General features: G+C 43.5%; 1 protein-coding gene across 1 annotated transcript; it reads left to right on the top strand.

Moving 5' to 3' along the window:
• The first annotated feature begins 11,076 nt into the window (after positions 1 to 11,076).
• Positions 11,077 to 18,226, top strand: LOC106570651 (cholecystokinin). The gene is made up of 4 exons (XM_014143121.2): positions 11,077 to 11,198; positions 13,177 to 13,297; positions 13,611 to 13,766; positions 16,879 to 18,226. Exons 2-4 carry the CDS (start codon positions 13,177 to 13,179, stop codon positions 17,013 to 17,015), a joined length of 414 nt encoding a protein of 137 aa, XP_013998596.2. The 5' UTR covers positions 11,077 to 11,198; the 3' UTR covers positions 17,016 to 18,226.
• The last annotated feature ends 775 nt before the right edge of the window (positions 18,227 to 19,001 follow it).

The raw sequence follows: 19,001 nt of genomic DNA, 5'->3' as shown, positions 1-19,001 counted from the left end.
AAATCCCTTGAACAATTGCCACGACAGTGTGATTAATTACCACCGCATCTGAACCAACCACATTCATTGTGTGTGTGTGTGTGTGTGTGTGTGTGTGTGTGTGTGTGTGTGTGTGTGTGTGTGTGTGTGTGTGTGTGTGTGTGTGTGTGTGTGTGTGTGTGTGTGTGTGTGTGTGTGTGTGTGTGTGTGTGTGTGTGTGTGTGTGTGTGTGTGTGTGTGTGTGTGTGTGTGTGTGTGTGGATATGTGTGTGTGTGTGTGTGTGTGTGTGTGTGTGTGTGTGTGTGTGTGTGTGTGTGTGTGTGTGTGTGTGGATATGTGTGTGTGTGGATATGTGTGTGTGTGTGTGGATATGTGTGTGTGGATATGTGGGTGGATGAGAAGCATTTTCATGTACATTTATAAGCGTAAATTATATTTCATTCTGAAACTTGTTTCAAATAAAAATGTATTTCGATGCAGACACAGTGTCAGAGAAATGTGAATGGTGAAAACAGAGAAATTGATTCAGGAGAGCTAGGCCTATACTGACTTTCATTAATAATAATATTACCAAGCCATCTGAAGCTATTTTGTCTCCTAAACAGCTCCTGTGATCTATAATTCTACATGAAGGAATACAGAAGTAGCAACATTACACAATAGGAATTATAATAGTAAGATGAATGGTGTGTGTTGTGTATAACTAAGGTGAGCGTTATCCACGGTGTATATATATATATATAGTGTGTTACCAGACACGGCACATCAAAGATTAACACACAGTATTAGCTCTTCATTCTGTAGAACTGTGAGTGTGTGTTTAAATGTGTGTGTGTTCTGTTATGACATCACACGTCCCAGTCAGTGATAATTGGATGGATTCAGTGTTCCACCCAGACTGACTGACAGTCCATCTGTGAAGCATCTACAGTACATGTTAAGTGTGTGTGTGTGTATGGTGTGTGTGTGTGTATATATATATAGTGTGTGTATGCATGTGTGCGTGCGCTGGGTATCTCAGTGTTTAAGCTCCAGTATTTCATATCTGACATGCCAGGGCTTGCTGAGCAGATGGAGAGGTTCCCACCGCCTTGGCAATGTGCACCTGTACACTGCCCCCTCTCTCTCTTTGTGCAAATAGTTAAAGTACAAAAGGGAAAATAAATAAACATAAATATGGGTTGTATTTACAATGGTGTTTGTCCTTCACTGGTTGCCCTTTTCTTGTGGCAACAGGTCACAAATCTTGCTGCTGTGATGGCACACTGTGGTATTTCACCCAGTAGATATGGGAGTTAATCAAAATTGGATTTGTTTTTGAATTCTTTGTAATATGGTCATACATTTGGCAGGAGGTTAGGAAGTGCGGCTCAGTTTCCACCTCATTTTGTGGGCAGTGTGCACATTGCCTGTCTTCTCTTGAGAGCCAGGTCTGTGTCAGGGATGCGTACTGGCGGCAGAGAAGTCAGACGCAGAAGAGCAAAACTGTTTCCAACGGCTCAGTTTAATCATCAAAACCCACCGGATACCTAACAATAAAAGAAATGGGTACATAACCCGACGCACACCAGAACATAACGTGCACAAGCACTGACAACAAACAATTACGGACAAGGACATGGGGGGGAACAGAGGGTTAAATACACAACATGTAATTGATGGAATTGGAACCAAGTGTGATGGAAGACAAGACAAAACCAATGGAAAATGAAAAGTGGATCGGCGATGGCTAGAAGGTCGGTGATGTCGGTGACGTCGACCTCTCTCCCTCCCTCCCTCCCTCCCTCGCTCCCTCCCTCTCTCCCTCTCTCCCTCGCTCCCTCCCTCCAAGGGGATTTATTGACATGGGAAACATATGTTTACATTGCCAGAGCAAGTGAAATGGATAAACAAAAGGGACGTTTCTGAGAATGGAATTAAGGTGGAGGAGATTCTGCTCCCTGTCGCCGAGCAAATTTGGTGGGTAGGCTGATTGCTAGTAGAATATTTGTAAGGGGTGTGTTGGTGCCAATTTCTCCTTCTTCTACTCCCTCGATCCGTTTATTATGGATTATCAAATCAGGAAAGAGCTGAGTCGCTTTGGTAAGTTTGCTAGTGGGTTTCGTGTACTGTCTGCAGGTTTTCAGGCAGATGCCGTCAAGCATGTTGTTTCGTTCCGGAGGCAAGTGTTTATGTTTCTGAATAACAATGAGGCATGGGGAGGGGCTCTACGGTGCTCTATGCTGGGTTTGCCAGAACAGATAGTCTACGGTGCTTTGAGTGTGGGGATTTAGGGCATAAGAGCTTTGCGTGCCCACATAAAGGTCATAGACAAGGTAAGGGTACAAGCGCCAGTGGGGGAAATCGAGGTCAACGTGCAGGGGTCATGAGACGCAGGCAGTAGAGGCTGGGCCTCGTCATGCTACAAATTGTGGTGTAGATGAGGCTGGGTCGAGGCATGCTATGGATGGTGGTGTAGATGAGGCTGGGACTAGTCAGGCTATAGATGGTGGTGTAGATGAGGCTGGGTTTTGTCATATCATGGATGATGGTGTAAATGAGGATGGGCCAAGTCAGGTTATGCTATTTTGGTGCGGACTTTGGTGCGAAAAGTGCAAATCAATCCCAGAACAACAGCAAAGGACTTTGAAGATGCTGGAGGAAGTACAGGTACAAAAGTATTTATATCCACAGTAAAACAAGTCCTATATCGACATAACCTGAAAGACCGCACTGCTCCAAAACCGCCATAAAAAAGCCAGACTACGGTTTGCAACTGAACATGTGGACAAAGATCATACTTTTTGGAGAAATGTCCTCTGGTCTGATGAAACAAAAATAGAACTGTTTGGCCTTAATGACCATCGTTATGTTTGGAGGAAAAAGGGGGAGGCTTGCAAGCCGAAGAACACCATACCAACCGTGAAGCTCGGGAGTGGCAGCATCATGTTGTGAGGGTGCTTTGCTGCAGGAGGGACTGGTGCACTTCACAAAATAGATGGCATCATGAGGGAGGAAAATGATGTGGATATATTGAAGAAACATCTCAAGACATCAGTCAGGAAGTTAAAGCTTGGTCGTAAATGGGTCTTCAAAATGGACAATGACCCCAAGCATACTTCCAAAGTTGTGGCAAAAAGGCTTAAGGACAACAAAGTCAAGGTATTGGAGTGGCCATCACAAAGCCCTGACCTCAATCCCATAGAACATCTGTGGGCATAACTGAAAAGTGTGTGTGAGCAAGGAGGCCTACAAACCTGACTCAGTTACACCAGCTTTGTCAGGAGGAATGGGACAAAATTCACCTAACTTATTGTGGGAAGCTTGTGGAAGGCTACCTGAAACATTTGACCCAAGTTAACCCATTTAAAGGCAATGCTACCAAATACTAATTGAGTGTATGTAATCTTCTGACCCACTGGGAATGAGATGGAAGAAATAAAAGTTGAAATAAATCCTCCTCTCTACTACTATTCTGACATTTCACATTCTTAAAATAAAGTGGTGATCCTAACTGACCTAAGACAGGGATTTTTACTGGGATTAAACGTCAGGAATTGTGAAAAACTGAGTTTAAATGTATTTGGCTAGGGTGTATGTAAACTTCCGACTTCAACTGTAGAGAGCTTTAGTTATTATTTGACCAAACATTAGAACGAGCAAGATGAGTGTATGTATGCAGGCACTTGTAATTGCTTTTCCAATACTGCCAATTCATTGCTGATGATTGATTTCACATTGTGGTACGAGTATATAGTGAATTGAGTAGTATCCACCTACAACAACATAGCGATAACATGGAGCCGGCAGGTGATCCAGGTCACAATAGAGGTCAAGCAGTTGATATCAGGAATCAAGGTAAGACCCAGATGCAGACTGTGTCGAAGTAACTATGTTTATTACAGCAACAGGGGAAAAGGTACAGGACGGCTGGCAGGCTCATGGTCAGGCCAGGCAGAGGTCAGTAATCCAGAGCTGGGGCAAAGGTACAGGACGGCAGGCAGGCTCAGGGTCAGGGGCAGGCAGAGTGGTCAGGAGGGCGGATACAGGGTCTGAACAGGCAAGAGTCAAAAACCAGGAGGATGAGAAAAGAGAGACTGGGGGAAAGCAGGAGCTGAATTCAAAAACGCTGGTTGACTTCACAAACAAGATGAACTGGCAACAGACAAACAGATAACACAGGTATAAATACACTGGGGATAATGGGGAAGATGGGCGACACCTGGAGGGGGGTGGAGACAATCACAAAGACAGGTGAAACAGATCAGGGTGTGACAGCGGGATGAGGAAGAGGAGGAAGACTTGGTTGTCAAAGAAATGACAGGGGACAAGCAACCCTTCTGAGAGGTGGTCGTGGGCCTCGTTTGAGAGGTGTGGGGGAACGTGGTAGAGGACAAGGCCACGGACCAAGACAGCGGCACAAACAGCAAAGAGTGTCCAATGAAATATGAGCAATAGTTGTTAACCATGTCGTAAATCATGGCATGACAATGACTGAGGCAGCTACAATGATTCAACCAAACCTCAGAAAATCAACCTTGGCCTCAATCATCAGAACTTTCCGCAATGAGAACCGGTAAGTCTTCAGCATGCACAGAATTGAGACTAGGCCAAATAGGGGAGGTAGAGGCAATATTCTGACTGACCAACAAGAGCGGGCTGTGGTCAATTTGGTTCGGGACAGAAATGATATTCGTCTTACAGAATTTCAGCAGCACATCTTGGACAATGACAACATGTTAAACAATGTGGAAGCCATAAGTTTGCCGAATATTGCACGCATGCTGAAAAGGCACCAGGTGTCTAAAACAGCTTTACCATGTGCCTTTTGAAAGAAATGCAGACAGAGTGAAGCAACTGAGGACTGAGAATGTTCAGGTGTGTTCAGTTTAAAGATGCCTGTTGTGAAAAATTCCCCCAAAATTCTACATCATCGTAATCAGTAATCCTCTTTCCAAAATGTATTTTTAGAGGGTGATGGAGCTGGATGCTGATGAAAAACCATCACAAATTCCTCTTTTTTGGATGAGGCAGGTTTCAACCTGGCAAGACAAGGAAGAGAGGTCGGAATTTCATTGGCCAGCGGCCAACCATCCAAGTACCCGGACAACGTGGGGCCAACATCACCATGTCATATTCAGCTCTCCTTGTAACCTTCCTTGATGAGCTAAATCAGGTCTGTAGAGTTGATGGTGTGACCTATGTCATTGTGTGGGATAATGTCAGGTTCCACCATGCTCAAACGGTGCAAGCATGGTTTCAGGCCCATCCACAATTTACCACCCTGTACTTACCCCCATACTCTCCTTTCTTTAACCCGATTGAGGAATTCTTCTCCACATGGAGGTGGAAGGTATATGATAGGCGCCCTCACGAACAAGCCACCCTTCTCCAGGCCATGGATGCCGCATGCAATGACACCACGGCAGATCAGTGCCAGGTCTGGATTCGCCCGAAGATTCTTTCCAAGATGTTTGGCTAATGAAAACATCCATTGTGATGTGGATGAGAACCTGTGGCCAAATCCACAAGACAGGGTTGATGGAAATATAGAAGTACTGTAAGCCAGGTGAGGAACACTGCAGTTGATGTTTTACTGTAGTTTTTTCTTTTTGTAGCTAATTATTTTTTGCTTTGATTCAAAGAAACCTATGTTGTGATTTTATTGTATTTCATCAATACATTTCAGATTTTGTTAGATTTTGTCTCTCTACTAGTCCTTTTACAGTGATGTATTTACGCATAGTACCATAATGAAACATGTATCACATATTTTGTACTACAATATTTAATGATTGTACGAACAACTACAGAGTGAAACTATCGGTATCTTGTGTGTGGTTGATCTAAATTAATGTTCCTATGGTATTTAATGATAAATTAGTTATTTTAACCAATGATTCTGCAAGTTCAAGGTTTCTTTAAAGATATGAATGAACAATGCAATGTTTGAACATTGGACTGCTTGTGTTACAAGCGATGATCGTTTTGAGTTTCGAGTTTTGAAAAATGACCACAAGGAATCTGAAATTAGTGCCAAAGTGATTGTAAAAAAACGAAGTAATTGGAAAATAAATGTAATTCCAATGAATAGTAATGTATGTGAGAATAAACCTTGGTTAGCAGTCTAAACTGCCTTGCAAAAATGTAACCATTTAAAAATCTGAATCAGGTGAAATTCACACATACACGCTTCGTTAAAAGAACCAGGTGAAACAATGTTTTCATTAGCAGGTTGTTTGTACTAATCGATCTGATTGACATGTGTGGTCTGACGACGACTGTTTTAATTACTGTGTGATTCTAGCACTCTCTCCTGCATATCAACTCCTCTCATCCATCTCTCCTCTCAACTCCTCTCATCCCTCATCCCTCTCCTCTCATCCCTCTCCTCTCATCCCTCTCCTCTCATCCCTGTTTCCTCCTCTGTCCTCCAGATGACTATAGGAACATAGTAAACCATCTCTACAACACCAGTCTCCAGATGCCTAGAGGAACATAGTAAACCATCTCTACAACACCAGTCTCCAGATGACTAGAGGAACATAGTAAACCATCTCTACAACACCAGTCTCCAGATGACTATAGGAACATAGTAAACCATCTCTACAACACCAGTCTCCAGATGACTAGAGGAACATAGTAAACCATCTCTACAACACCAGTCTCCAGATGACTAGAGGAACATAGTAAACCATCTCTACAACACCAGTCTCCAGATGACTAGAGGAACATAGTAAACCATCTCTACAACACCAGTCTCCAGATGACTAGAGGAACATAGTAAACCATCTCTACAACACCAGTCTCCAGATGACTATAGGAACATAGTAAACCATCTCTACAACACCAGTCTCCAGATGCCTAGAGGAACATAGTAAACCATCTCTACAACACCAGTCTCCAGATGACTAGAGGAACATAGTAAACCATCTCTACAACACCAGTCTCCAGATGACTAGAGGAACATAGTAAACCATCTCTACAACACCAGTCTCCAGATGACTAGAGGAACATAGTAAACCATCTCTACAACACCAGTCTCCAGATGACAGAGGAACATAGTAAACCATCTCTACAACACCAGTCTCCAGATGACTAGAGGAACATAGTAAACCATCTCTACAACACCAGTCTCCAGATGACTAGAGGAACATAGTAAACTATCTCTACAACACCAGCATACAGAGGCAGACACACAGACAGAACGTGTTGGATGAATTATTGAGTGTGTTTACCGAAATGGAGGCTCTGTCTATAATCTGTTATTGAAATGCCCTGGGCAAGGGTCTCTCTCTCGCTCTCTCTCTATGCCTTTTTCAATCAATTAATCACATTTATTTAAAAAGCCCTTTTTACATCAGTAGATGTCGCAACGTGCTATACAAAAACCCAGCCTAAAACCCCAAACAACAAGCAATGCAGATGTAGAAGCACGGTGGCTAGGAAAAACTCCCTAGAAAGGCATGAACCTAGGAAGAAACCTAGAAAGGAACCAAGCTCTGAGGAGTGGTCAGTCCTCTTCTGGCTGTCCTGTTGAAGATTATAACAGTACATGGTCATTAAGTCCAGATCATTCTTCAAGATGTTCAAACGTTCATAGATGACCAGCAGGGTCAGATAATAATAATCACAGTGGTTGTAGAGGGTGCAACAGGGCAGCACCTCAGGAGTAAATGTCAGTTGGCTTTTCACAGCGGAACATTCAGAGGTCGAGACAGCAGGTGTGGTAGAGAGAGTCGAAAACAACCTGTCCGGTGAACAGGTCAGGGTTCCATAGCCGCAGGCAGAACAGTTGAAACTGGAGCAGCAGCACGACCAGGTGGACTGGGGACAGCCAGGAGTAATCAGGCAAGGTAATCCTGATGCATGGTCCTAGGGCTCACCTAAAGAATTTCTCAACTATGGATCAAACTGTCTTCTCCTACAGAATGTCTCAACGTCAGAGCAACCCACTGGGCACAGGTGTCAATTCAACATCTATTCCACGTTGCTTCAGCGTAATTTCATTGAAATGACATAGAAACAACATTGATTCAACCAGGATTTGCCCAGGTTTGCCCAGTGGGAAAGTACATTTTCTACCATACATCAGGTTAATGAAGTACTGGATCACCTTGTTTTAAGACCTGTGCATTTCTTACAGGTTGTAAACTTGCAAAAAACGTTTCAGGGAGTGCAGAGTATAAGGCCAAACACACACACACACTCACACACACACACACACACATACACATACAAACCTACCAGCAGGGCTAATCAATTCTGATTGGAACAGGCTTGGCTGCACCTCCCACACGGTGTGGCTACAGCCAATGTTGCACCACCTCCATCTAAACTGTGTGAAAGAGAGAGACACAGTGTGAGGGTGTGGGTGTGAGAGAGAGAGATAGATTCTGTCAGACCTGGGCCCTGACAGTAAATCTCAGTAAGACAAAAATAATGTTGTTCCAAAAAAGGTCCAGTTGCCAGGACAACAAATAGAAATTCCATCTAGACACCGTCGTCCTAGAGCACACAAAAAACCTATACATACCTCGGCCTAAACATCAGCGCCACAGGTAACTTCCACAAAGCTGTGACGGAGCGACAAGACGAGAAGGGCCTCATTTGCCATCAAAAGTAACACAAAATGTAACATCCCAATTAGGATCTGACTAAAAACACTTGAATCAGTTATAGAACCCATTGACCTCTTTGGTTGTGAAGTCTGGGGTCCTCTCACCAACCAATAATTCACAAAATGGGACAAACACCAAATTGAGACTCTGCATGCAGAATTCTGCAAAACTGTCCTCCGTGTACAACGTTAAACACCAAATAATGCATGCAGAGCAGAATTAGGCCGACACCCGCTAATTATCAAAATCAAGAGCCGTTAAATTCTACAACCACCTAACAGGAAGTAATTCCCTAACCTTCCATAACAAAGCCATCACCTACAGAGAGATGAACCTGGAGAAGAGTTCCCTAAGCAAGCTGGTCCTGAGGCTCTGTTCACAAACACAAACAGACCCCACAGAGCCCCAGGACAGCAACACAATTAGACCCAACCAAATAATGAGAAAACAAAAAGATAATTACTTGACACATTGGAAAGAAATAACAAAAAAACAGAGCAGACTAGAATGCTATTTGGCCCTAAACAGAGAGTACACAGTGGCAGAATACCTGACCACTGTCACTGACTCAAAATTAAGGAAAGCTTTGACTATGTACAGACTCAGTGAGCATAGCCTTGCTATTGAAACAGGCCGCCGTAGGCAGATCTGGCTCTCAAGAGAAGACAGGCTATGGGCACACTGCCCACAAAATTAGGTGGAAACTGAGCTGTACCTCCTAACCTCCTGCCAAATGTATGACCACATTAGAGACACATATTTCCCTCAGATTACACAGACCCACAAAGAATTTGAAAATAAATCCAATTTTGAAAAACTCCCATATCTATTGGGTGAAATATCACAATGTACCATCACAGCAGCAAGATTTGTGACCTGTTGACACAAGAAAAGGGAAAGATGAATGGAGCAAAGTACAGAGGGATACTTGATGAAAACCTGCTCCAGAGCACTCAGGAACTCAGACTGGGGCGAAGGTTCACCTTCCAACAGGACAATGACCCTAAGCACACAGCCAAGACAATGCAGGAGTGGCTTCGGGATAAGTCTCTGAATGTCCTTGAGTGGCCCAGCCAGAGCCTGGACTTGAACCCGATCTAACAACTCTGGAGAGACCTGAAAATAGCTGTGCAGCGACGCTCCCCATCCAACCTGATAGAGCTTGAGGGGATCTGCAGAGAAGAATGGGAGAAACACAGGTGTGCCAAGCTTGTAGCATCATACCCAATAAGACTCGAGGATGTAATCACTGCCAAAGTGCTTCAACGAAGTTCTGAGTAAAGGGTCTGAATACCTTTTTTTTTTGCAAAAATGTCCAAAAACCTGTTCTTGTTTGTCATTTTTACCTGCCGCAGCATTATGGGGTATTGTGTGTGGATTGATGAGGTGGAAAAAACAATCCATTTTAGAATAAGGCTGTAACGTAAGAAAATTTAGAAAAAGTGGAGGGGCCTGAATACTTTCCGAAGGCACTGTTCATGGCCTTAATATAACATTTGAAATGACTCTATTCTTAGAAACTTTTGTGAGTGTAATATTTACTCTTCATTTCTGATCATTTATTTCACTTTTGTTTATTATCTATTTCACTTGCTTTGGTAATGTAAACATATGTTTCCCCATGCCAATAAAGCCCTTGAATTGAGAGAGAAAGAGAGAAGGAGAGAGAAATAACGAGAGAGAGAGAGAGAGAGAGAGAGAGAGAGAGGAGAGTTTTTTAGCAAAAGAGTAAGAGGAATAGTATAGAAAGAGGGAGAAAGTATAAGAGAAAGACATGCTTACAAGCTTCATTTGTGGTAATGATATATACTATATAATGTTTAACAGGTGACTTGAAAAGGTACTTGGTGCTTGAGGAGACAACAGGTGAAGAGTTTCTCTCTGTGACAGCATTGTAAACCCTCTGTTAGATTGTTAGGATACTGTTCCCTTAATTAAGATATTAACCTGAGACAGCTGATCAATTACTATTGATTAGAACTGATCGATACGTTAACCCCTCAGATTCCCATCCAATCACCTGAGAGAGAGAGAGAGAGAGAGCGAGGGAGGGAGAGAGAGAGAGAGAGGGAGAGGGAGAGGGAGAGGGAGAGAGGGAGAGAGAGAGAGGGAGAGGGAGAGAGGGAGAGAGAGAAAGAAAGAAAGAAAGAAAGAAAGAAAGAAAGAAAGAAAGAAAGAAAGAAAGAAAGGAGAGAGAAAGAGAGAGAGAGAAAGAGGGATGGTCAGAGAGATAGAGAACACGACTGTATAAAAATGGCTGTGGAGCAGTAGATCAAATTATGTACAACTGATTGCAGTCCAAGAGGTTCGCTGGTCTGGTATAACATATAAATAATACCCCCTAGAGGTTCTACTGGGCATCACCAAGCTCACACACACACACACACACACACACACACACACACACACACACACACACACACACACACACGCACACACACACAAACTGCGTCATCATTGAGGTAAAAGCTTACACAAAACGCACACACACATACACACAGTGTGGAGAGCAGGGGTGTATATAAGGGGTGTCTCTCTGAGCGGAGAAGTTCCTTCATCCTTCTCTCACACACACTCCTCCAACACTCTTTTTCTCTCTCTCCATCTCTTTACTGAAGGTAAGAACATTACTTATGCTCTCTCTCTCTCTCGCTCTGTTAGTTTTTCTTTGTTTTTCTTATTCGTAAATGTAATTAAGAACAAATTAATTACCTAATTGTATGTAAATAGTAGTTCTTGAGTCAGGTATGAGAACAAGAACTTTGGAGAACAATCTTTTAATATATATATTTTTTTTAATGAATCCAAATGCAATATTTTCTTGTTAAGTTGAGTTTTATCAAGTAGGTAATTGAAGTAGCTTGGACTGCTGTGTCTATAATGATTGATCTGTTGAAGTGTGTGCGAATGATCGGCTGAAGTGCAGCTTTATTGATTGTATCAACTGCCAGCGATCTCACTAATCTTCCACATAGACCTCTTCACAGACTGCTATCAGAAATCACAACATTTACCGTGCCATACTTACCTTTGTTTCATTTGATCTTTCATGGTAAAAATAAGTCAATAGATCAACTTTAGTGTTTCTATTCTATTCTTGAGTAGCATATTTTATTTTGATATTTTGATATTCATCTGGAAAGAAGTTTGGTAATTCATTAATAATTTTACTGAATGCGTGAAAGAAGCTGTGAAGGGGAAGGGAGGGACATTTGGGGCTAAGTGCCTCCAGAACATTCAATAACAATATTACACCACTAATGCCTCTGTGGGATATACTTTCAGTAAATCAGTTGAGTGGTAATGTAGCTTGGTTTTTAATGGAGTTGTAACAACGCTTTGGTTTTTAATGGAGTTGTAACGTAGCTTGGTTTCTAATGGAGCAGCGCTGAAACCAACAGACAGATGAAATGTGGTTTGGTTTGAGTGGCTCTCTACATGTTGGAACATCCAACCACATCCTCATGGTACTGTAGGATGTGGGAGGAGAGAAATGAGAGAGAAAGAAAGGAGAGAGAAAGGAGAGAGAAAGAGAGAGAGAAAGGAGAGAGAAAGAGAGCGAGAAAGGAGAGAGAAAGAGAGAGAAAGGTGAAAGGAGAGAGAGAAAGGAGAGAGAAAGAGAGAGAGAAAGAGTAAAAAGTAGAAAGAAGCAGTTTAACCATTTCCACCTTTATCTTGCAATTCTCCCCTCTCCTTCCCATTACACCTCTCCCCTCTCCTTCCCACTACACCTCTCCCCTCTCCTTCCCACTACACCTCTCCCCTCTCCTTCCCACTACACCTCTCCCCTCTCCTTCCCACTACACCTCTCCCCTCTCCTTCCCACTACACCTCTCCCCTTTCTCTTCCCCTCTCTCCCCTTCTCTCCCTCTCTCTTCTCTTCTCTCTCTCCCTCTTCCCCGCTCTCTCTCGCTCTTCCCCTCTTTCTCTTCCCCGCTCTCTCTTCCCCCTCTCCCCTTCTCTCCCTCTCTCCCTCTTCCCCGCTCTCTCTCTCTTCACCTCTTTCTCTTCCCCGCTCTCTCTTCCCCTCTCTCCCCTTCTCTCCCTCTCTTCCCTTCTCTCTCTCCCTCTTCCCCGCTCTCTCTCTCTCTTCCCCTCGTTCTCTTCCCCGCTCTCTCCTCCCCTCTCTCCCCTTCTCTCCCTCTCTTCCCTTCTCTCTCTCCCTCTTCCCCGCTCTCTCTCTCTCTTCCCCTCTTTCTTTTCCCCGCTCTCTCTTCCCCTCTCTCCCCTTCTCTCCCTCTCTCTTCCCTTCTCTCTCTCCCTCTTCCCCTCTTTCTCTTCACCCGCTCTCTCTTCCCCTCTCTCCCCAACTCTCTCCCACTCTCTTCCCTTCTCTCTCTCCCTCTTCCCCGCTCTCTCTCTCTCTTCCCCTCTCTCCCCTTCTCTCCCTCTCTCTTCCCTTCTCTCTCCCCCTCTCTCTCTCCCTCTTCCCCGCTCTCTCTCTCTTCCCCTCTTTCTCTTCCCCGCTCTCTCCTTCCCCTCTCTCCCCTTCTCTCCCTCTCTCTTCCCTTCTCTCTCCCCCTCTCCCGCTTCCCCGCTTTCTCTCTCTCTTCCCCTCTTTCTCTTCCCCGCTCTCTCTTCCACTCTCTCCCCTAGATGACTGCAGGGTTGTGTGTGTTTGTTCTGCTGGTGGTCCTGTGCACTAGCTGTTCGGGACGCCCCCACTTCTCTCCCCCCCTCCAAGAGAGCAGCCCTGCCCTGCCCCCTCCCTCTGAAGGTAAGAACAGGGAGAGGTGCCACATCCGGATGTTGAATACATTTCTATCAAGTACGTTAAAATACCTGAGCTGCGCTTGATTTAGCTTTCCCGGTACAAAGGAACGATGGATATGTTTTTGTTGAAACCGGTACCCTGATGATATGAATGTTTACGCTTTTTTATGGCAATCCATGGGCTCTAGAAAGATGCTATAGCAATAAAAGATTTAATTCATGATATTATCATTATTTGTTTATGTCATTTAGTTTCATCAAAACAACCCAAGACAGTTTACAAATGCTAACAAGGTGGTTTGTATTTCCTTTCATAGCACGTCTCGAAACCAAAGCCCACTTCCTCTCCGAGCCATGCCTCAGACATACTCACTCCTCTCCTTTGGTCAATACCAACCCATATATGGGAGAAGGCAGAGACTCCAGAGCCAAACTCAGTGAACTGTTGGCTAGACTCATCTCCTCACAGAAAGGTGAATTACATTTTTTTTATAAAAAATATTTTACCTTTTATATAACTAGGCATGTCAATGACGGCCTACCAAAAGGCAAAAGGCCTTCTGCGGGGACGGGGCCTGGGATTCAAAATAAAAATATTAATAATACAATTTTGTCCTATAAAAATATAGGACAAAACACACATCATGACAAGAGAGACAACACAACACTACATAAAGAGAGACCTAAGACGAGAGTGTGAGTGTGAGCGTGTGTGTGTGAGTGTGAGCGTGTGTGTGTAGAGAGAGATGAAAGAGCTCACATTGTTCTCTTCAAGAGAATATTTTCTGAAGTCCCTTTAGAACCTGTCTCTCATTTCTCTGGTTGCTATGACAGCGAGAGTGAGTTGAAGTCCCTTTAGAACCTGCCTCTATTTCTCTGGTTGCTATGACAGCGAGAGTGAGTTGAAGTCCCTTTAGAACCTGCCTCTATTTCTCTGGTTGCTATGACAGCGAGAGTGAGTTGAAGTCCCTTTAGAACCTGTCTCTATTTCTCTGGTTGCTATGACAGCGAGAGTGAGTTGAAGTCCCTTTAGAACCTGTCTCTATTTCTCTGGTTGCTATGACAGCGAGAGTGAGTTGAAGTCCCTTTAGAACCTGTCTCTATTTCTCTGGTTGCTATGACAGCGAGAGTGAGTTGAAGTCCCTTTAGAACCTGTCTCTATTTCTCTGGTTGCTATGACAGCGAGAGTGAGTTGAAGTCCCTTTAGAACCTGTCTCTATTTCTCTGGTTGCTATGACAGTGAGAGTGAGTTGAAGTCCCTTTAGAACCTGTCTCTATTTCTCTGGTTGCTATGACAGCGAGAGTGAGTTGAAGTCCCTTTAGAACCTGTCTCTATTTCTCTGGTTGCTATGACAGCGAGAGTGAGTTGAAGTCCCTTTAGAACCTGCCTCTATTTCTCTGGTTGCTATGACAGCGAGAGTGAGTTGAAGTCCCTTTAGAACCTGTCTCTATTTCTCTGGTTGCTATGACAGCGAGAGTGAGTTGAAGTCCCTTTAGAACCTGCCTCTATTTCTCTGGTTGCTATGACAGCGAGAGTGAGTTGAAGTCCCTTTAGAACCTGTCTCTATTTCTCTGGTTGCTATGACAGTGAGAGTGAGTTGTTGATCCAGATGGCTGGTGGTTGTGAAAAGAAATCTGTAGTTTGTACATGTGTGAGTGTGTATATCTTTTCTGGTCTTTCCTTCTATCTTCTTAAATGTATCTGCTTTGTCAGTGATAGTATCTCTATAGACACACATACAGACAGAGAACAGACAGAGAACAGACAGAAAACAGACAGACAGTAGCATGGGGCTACTGAAGACAGACAGTTTAAAGATGATCTTATGGTGCTCTCAGATAGCATGTTCTTGAATTGGGTTACAAAAAGTAGCAGGCAATAACTTTATTTTACTTTACTGAAGTTAGTATTAGAGCTGTACTCTATAAGAGGTGCCGTTACACTCAAGCTCTAGAAGATTCACAGTCCTTTAACATCAACCACTTCCATGTGAGATAAATATTCATGTGCTGAGTTCAAGTGTCAAACTCAACAAGCCAGAGATTCCAACTTCAATGTTTCAAAAGTTCCTGTTTACACTTTGTACCATGAAATCATAGCTATACATATAGTCTGTTATTATGTAAATACCTCTACTTTGTAAATGAGACAGAGACATGGGGGGAGAAAGAAAGAGGGTGAAGGGTCAGATAAAGAGCTGGAGCACAAAAGAGAGAGAGAGAGAGAGAGAGAGAGAGAGAGAGAGAGAGAGGGAGAGAGATAAAGAGGGGTCATTGAAAGAGATGGAGAGATAAAGATGGGTCATTGAAAGAGATGGAGGGAGAGATAAAGACGGGTCATTGAAAGAGATGGAGGGAGAGATAAAGACGGGTCATTGAAAGAGATGGAGGGAGAGATAAAGATGGGTCATTGAAAGAGATGGAGGGAGAGATAAAGATGGGTCATTGAAAGAGATGGAGGGAGAGATAAAGATGGGTCATTGAAAGAGATGGAGGGAGAGATAAAGATGGGTCATTGAAAGAGATGGAGAGATAAAGACGGGTCATTGAAAGAGATGGAGAAAGAGAGGGAGAGATGAAGACGGTTCATTGAAAGAGATGGAGAGAGAGAGAGGGAGAGATAAAGACGGGTCATTGAAAGAGATGGAGAAAGAGAGGGAGAGATGAAGACGGTTCATTGAAAGAGATGGAGAGAGAGAGAGGGAGAGATAAAGACGGGTCATTGAAAGAGATGGAGAAAGAGAGGGAGAGATGAAGACGGTTCATTGAAAGAGATGGAGAGAGAGAGAGGGAGAGATAAAGACGGGTCATTGAAAGAGATGGAGAGATAAAGACGGGTCATTGAAAGAGATGGAGAGAGAGGGAGAGATAAAGATGGGTCATTGAAAGCGATGGAGAGAGAGAGGGAGTGGTGTAATTGTGCCTCTGAACCTCATTAGTAAAAGCTGTTATTAATTCTATAACCAGACAGAGGGTTGGGCTTAGAACACTGGCCTCTGACACAAACACACACACACACACACACACACACACACACACACACACACACACACACACACACACACACACACACACACACACACACACACACACACACACACACACACACACACACACACACACACACACACACACACACACAGAGAGAGAGAGAGAGATCCTTCTGAGGCCTGTGAAGTGCCTTGGCTCAAAGGGAGCATGTGAGAGGACTAGATGTAACATGCTTGACAGTTACACCTCCTACACTGACTGACTGACTGACTGTGTGTGTGTGTGTGTGTGTGTGTGTGTGTGTGTGTGTGTGTGTGTGTGTGTGTGTGTGTGTGTGTGTGTGAGGTAGTGAGGGGAGTGATAAAAGCTCCACAGTGACACTAACACCATGGATATTACCATCACACGCCAGTCAAACCACCACGGTCAGATTTTTCCAGTGTCAGCCTCGTCCTATATTACCATCACACCAGTAAAAGATAAAAACCGGTGTTATAGCTCTCCCTCTTTCGCTCTCCCCCCTCCCTTCCTCCACTCCTCCCCTCCTCCCTCCCTGCTCCCTCCCTCTCTCCCTCCCTCCCTCCCTCCCTCTAGGTTACATAAGTGAGAACTCAACAGTGAACAGCAGAGCCAGTGGTCTCAGTGCTAACCACCTGATAAAAAACCGAGACTACACCGGGTGGATGGACTTTGGCCGCCGCAGCGCAGAAGAAAACGAGCACTCCTCGTAGAAAAGTAGTCCCTCTCTACAAGAAAAGAACAACAAGTCACTGTCTGCTCATGAGAGTATATTTATTCTGTATTTGATGTACATTTGTTTGTAAACACTATATGATGCAATATACAGTATCTACAGTGACAAGAAAAAGTATGTGAACCCCTTGGAATTACCTGGATTTCTGCATAAATTGGTCATCAAATTTGATCTGACACAGCGTGCTTAAACTAATAACATGCAAATAATTGTATTTTTCTTGTCTATATTGAATACATCATTTAAACTTTCACAGTGAAGGTTGGAAAAAGTATGCTAATGACTTCTCCAAAAGCTTGTTGGAGTCAAGAGTCTGCTAATCTGGAGTCCAATCAATGAGACGAAATTAGAGATGTTGGTTAGAGCTGCCCTGCCCAAAAAAAAAAAAAACATGTTTTGTTTTCTATTCACAAGGAGCATTGCCTGATGTGCCTTGAACAAAAGAGATCTCAGAAGACATAATATTAAGAATTGTTTACTTGCATTAAGCTGGAAAGGGTTATAAAAGTATCTCTAAAAGCCATGATGTTCATCAGTCCACGGTAAGACAAATTGTCTATAAATGGAGAAAGTTCAGCACTGTTGCTACTCTCCCTAGGAGTGGCCATCCTGCAAAGATGACTGCAAGAGCACAGCTCAGAATGCTCAATGAGGTTAAGAAGAATCCTAGAGTGTCAGCTAAAGACTTACAGACATCTCTGGAACATGTTAACATCTCTGCTGAGAAGTCTATGATACGTAAAACACTAAACAAGAATGGTGTTCATGGGAGGACACCACGGAAGAAGCCACTGCTGTCCAAAAAAAACATTGCTGCAGGTCTGAAGTTTACTAAAGAGCACCTGGATGTTCCACAGCGCTACTGGGAAAATATTCTGTGGACAGATGAAACTACAGTTGAGTAGTTTGGAAGGAACACACTACACTATGTGCGGAGAAAGAATAGGCACACAACACCAACATCAAAACCTCATCCTCACTGTAAAGTATGGTGGAGGGAGCATCATGGTTTGGGGCTGCTTTGCTGCCTCAGGGCCTGGACAGCTTGCTATCATTGACGGGAAAATGAATTCCCAAGTTTATCAACACATTTTGCAGGAGAATGTAAGGCTATCTGTCCGTCAATCTAAGCTCAACAGAAGTTGGGTGATGTAACAGGACAACGACCCAAAACACAGAAGTAAATCAACAACAGAATGGCTTCAACAGCAGAAAATACACCTTCTGGAGTGGCCCAGTCAGAGTCCTGACCTCAACCCAATTTGAGATGTTGTGGCATGACCTCAAGAGAGAAGTTCACACCAGACATCCCAAGAATATTGCTGAACTGAAACAGTTTTGTAAAGAGGAATTGTCCAAAATTCCTCCTGACTGTTGTGCAGGTCTGATCCACAACTACAGAAAATGTTTGGTTGAGGTTATTGCTGCCAAAGGAGGGTCAACCAGTTATTAAATCCAAGGGTTCACATACTTTCCCACCCTGCACTGTGAATGTTTACATGATGTGTTCAATAAAGACATGAAAACGTATCATTGTTTGTGTGTTATTAGTTTAAGCAGACTGTTTGTCTATTGTTGTGACTTAGATGATGATCAGATCAAATGTTATGACAAATTTATGCAGAAATCCAGGTAATTCCAAAGGGTTCACATCATTTTTCTTGCCACTGTACATATGCCACATTTAGCAGAAAGGCTATTTAATGTTCTCGTTTTCTGTCCTGGCTTTTTGTCTGTTTATGGTTTTGGAGGGAATTGTATGGAATATAAAAAGGTCAGGTGTGGATGGAAAGAGATTCATAGTTCTCAGTGAGATGAACCTGGATCAATAAAAGTTGAGAATGTACAGTATTTCAACAGAAGTTCCCAAAGATACACACAAACACACACACACACAAGTATGGACGCACAGATAACAACTTACACACGCGTCAACCACATAATATACTCATGGTATAACCTC

Source organism: Salmo salar, chromosome ssa14 (assembly GCF_905237065.1).
Source record: "Salmo salar chromosome ssa14, Ssal_v3.1, whole genome shotgun sequence".
In the NCBI taxonomy this organism is placed as follows: Eukaryota; Metazoa; Chordata; class Actinopteri; order Salmoniformes; family Salmonidae; genus Salmo; species Salmo salar.
This window is presented reverse-complemented; position numbering and strand designations above follow the sequence as displayed.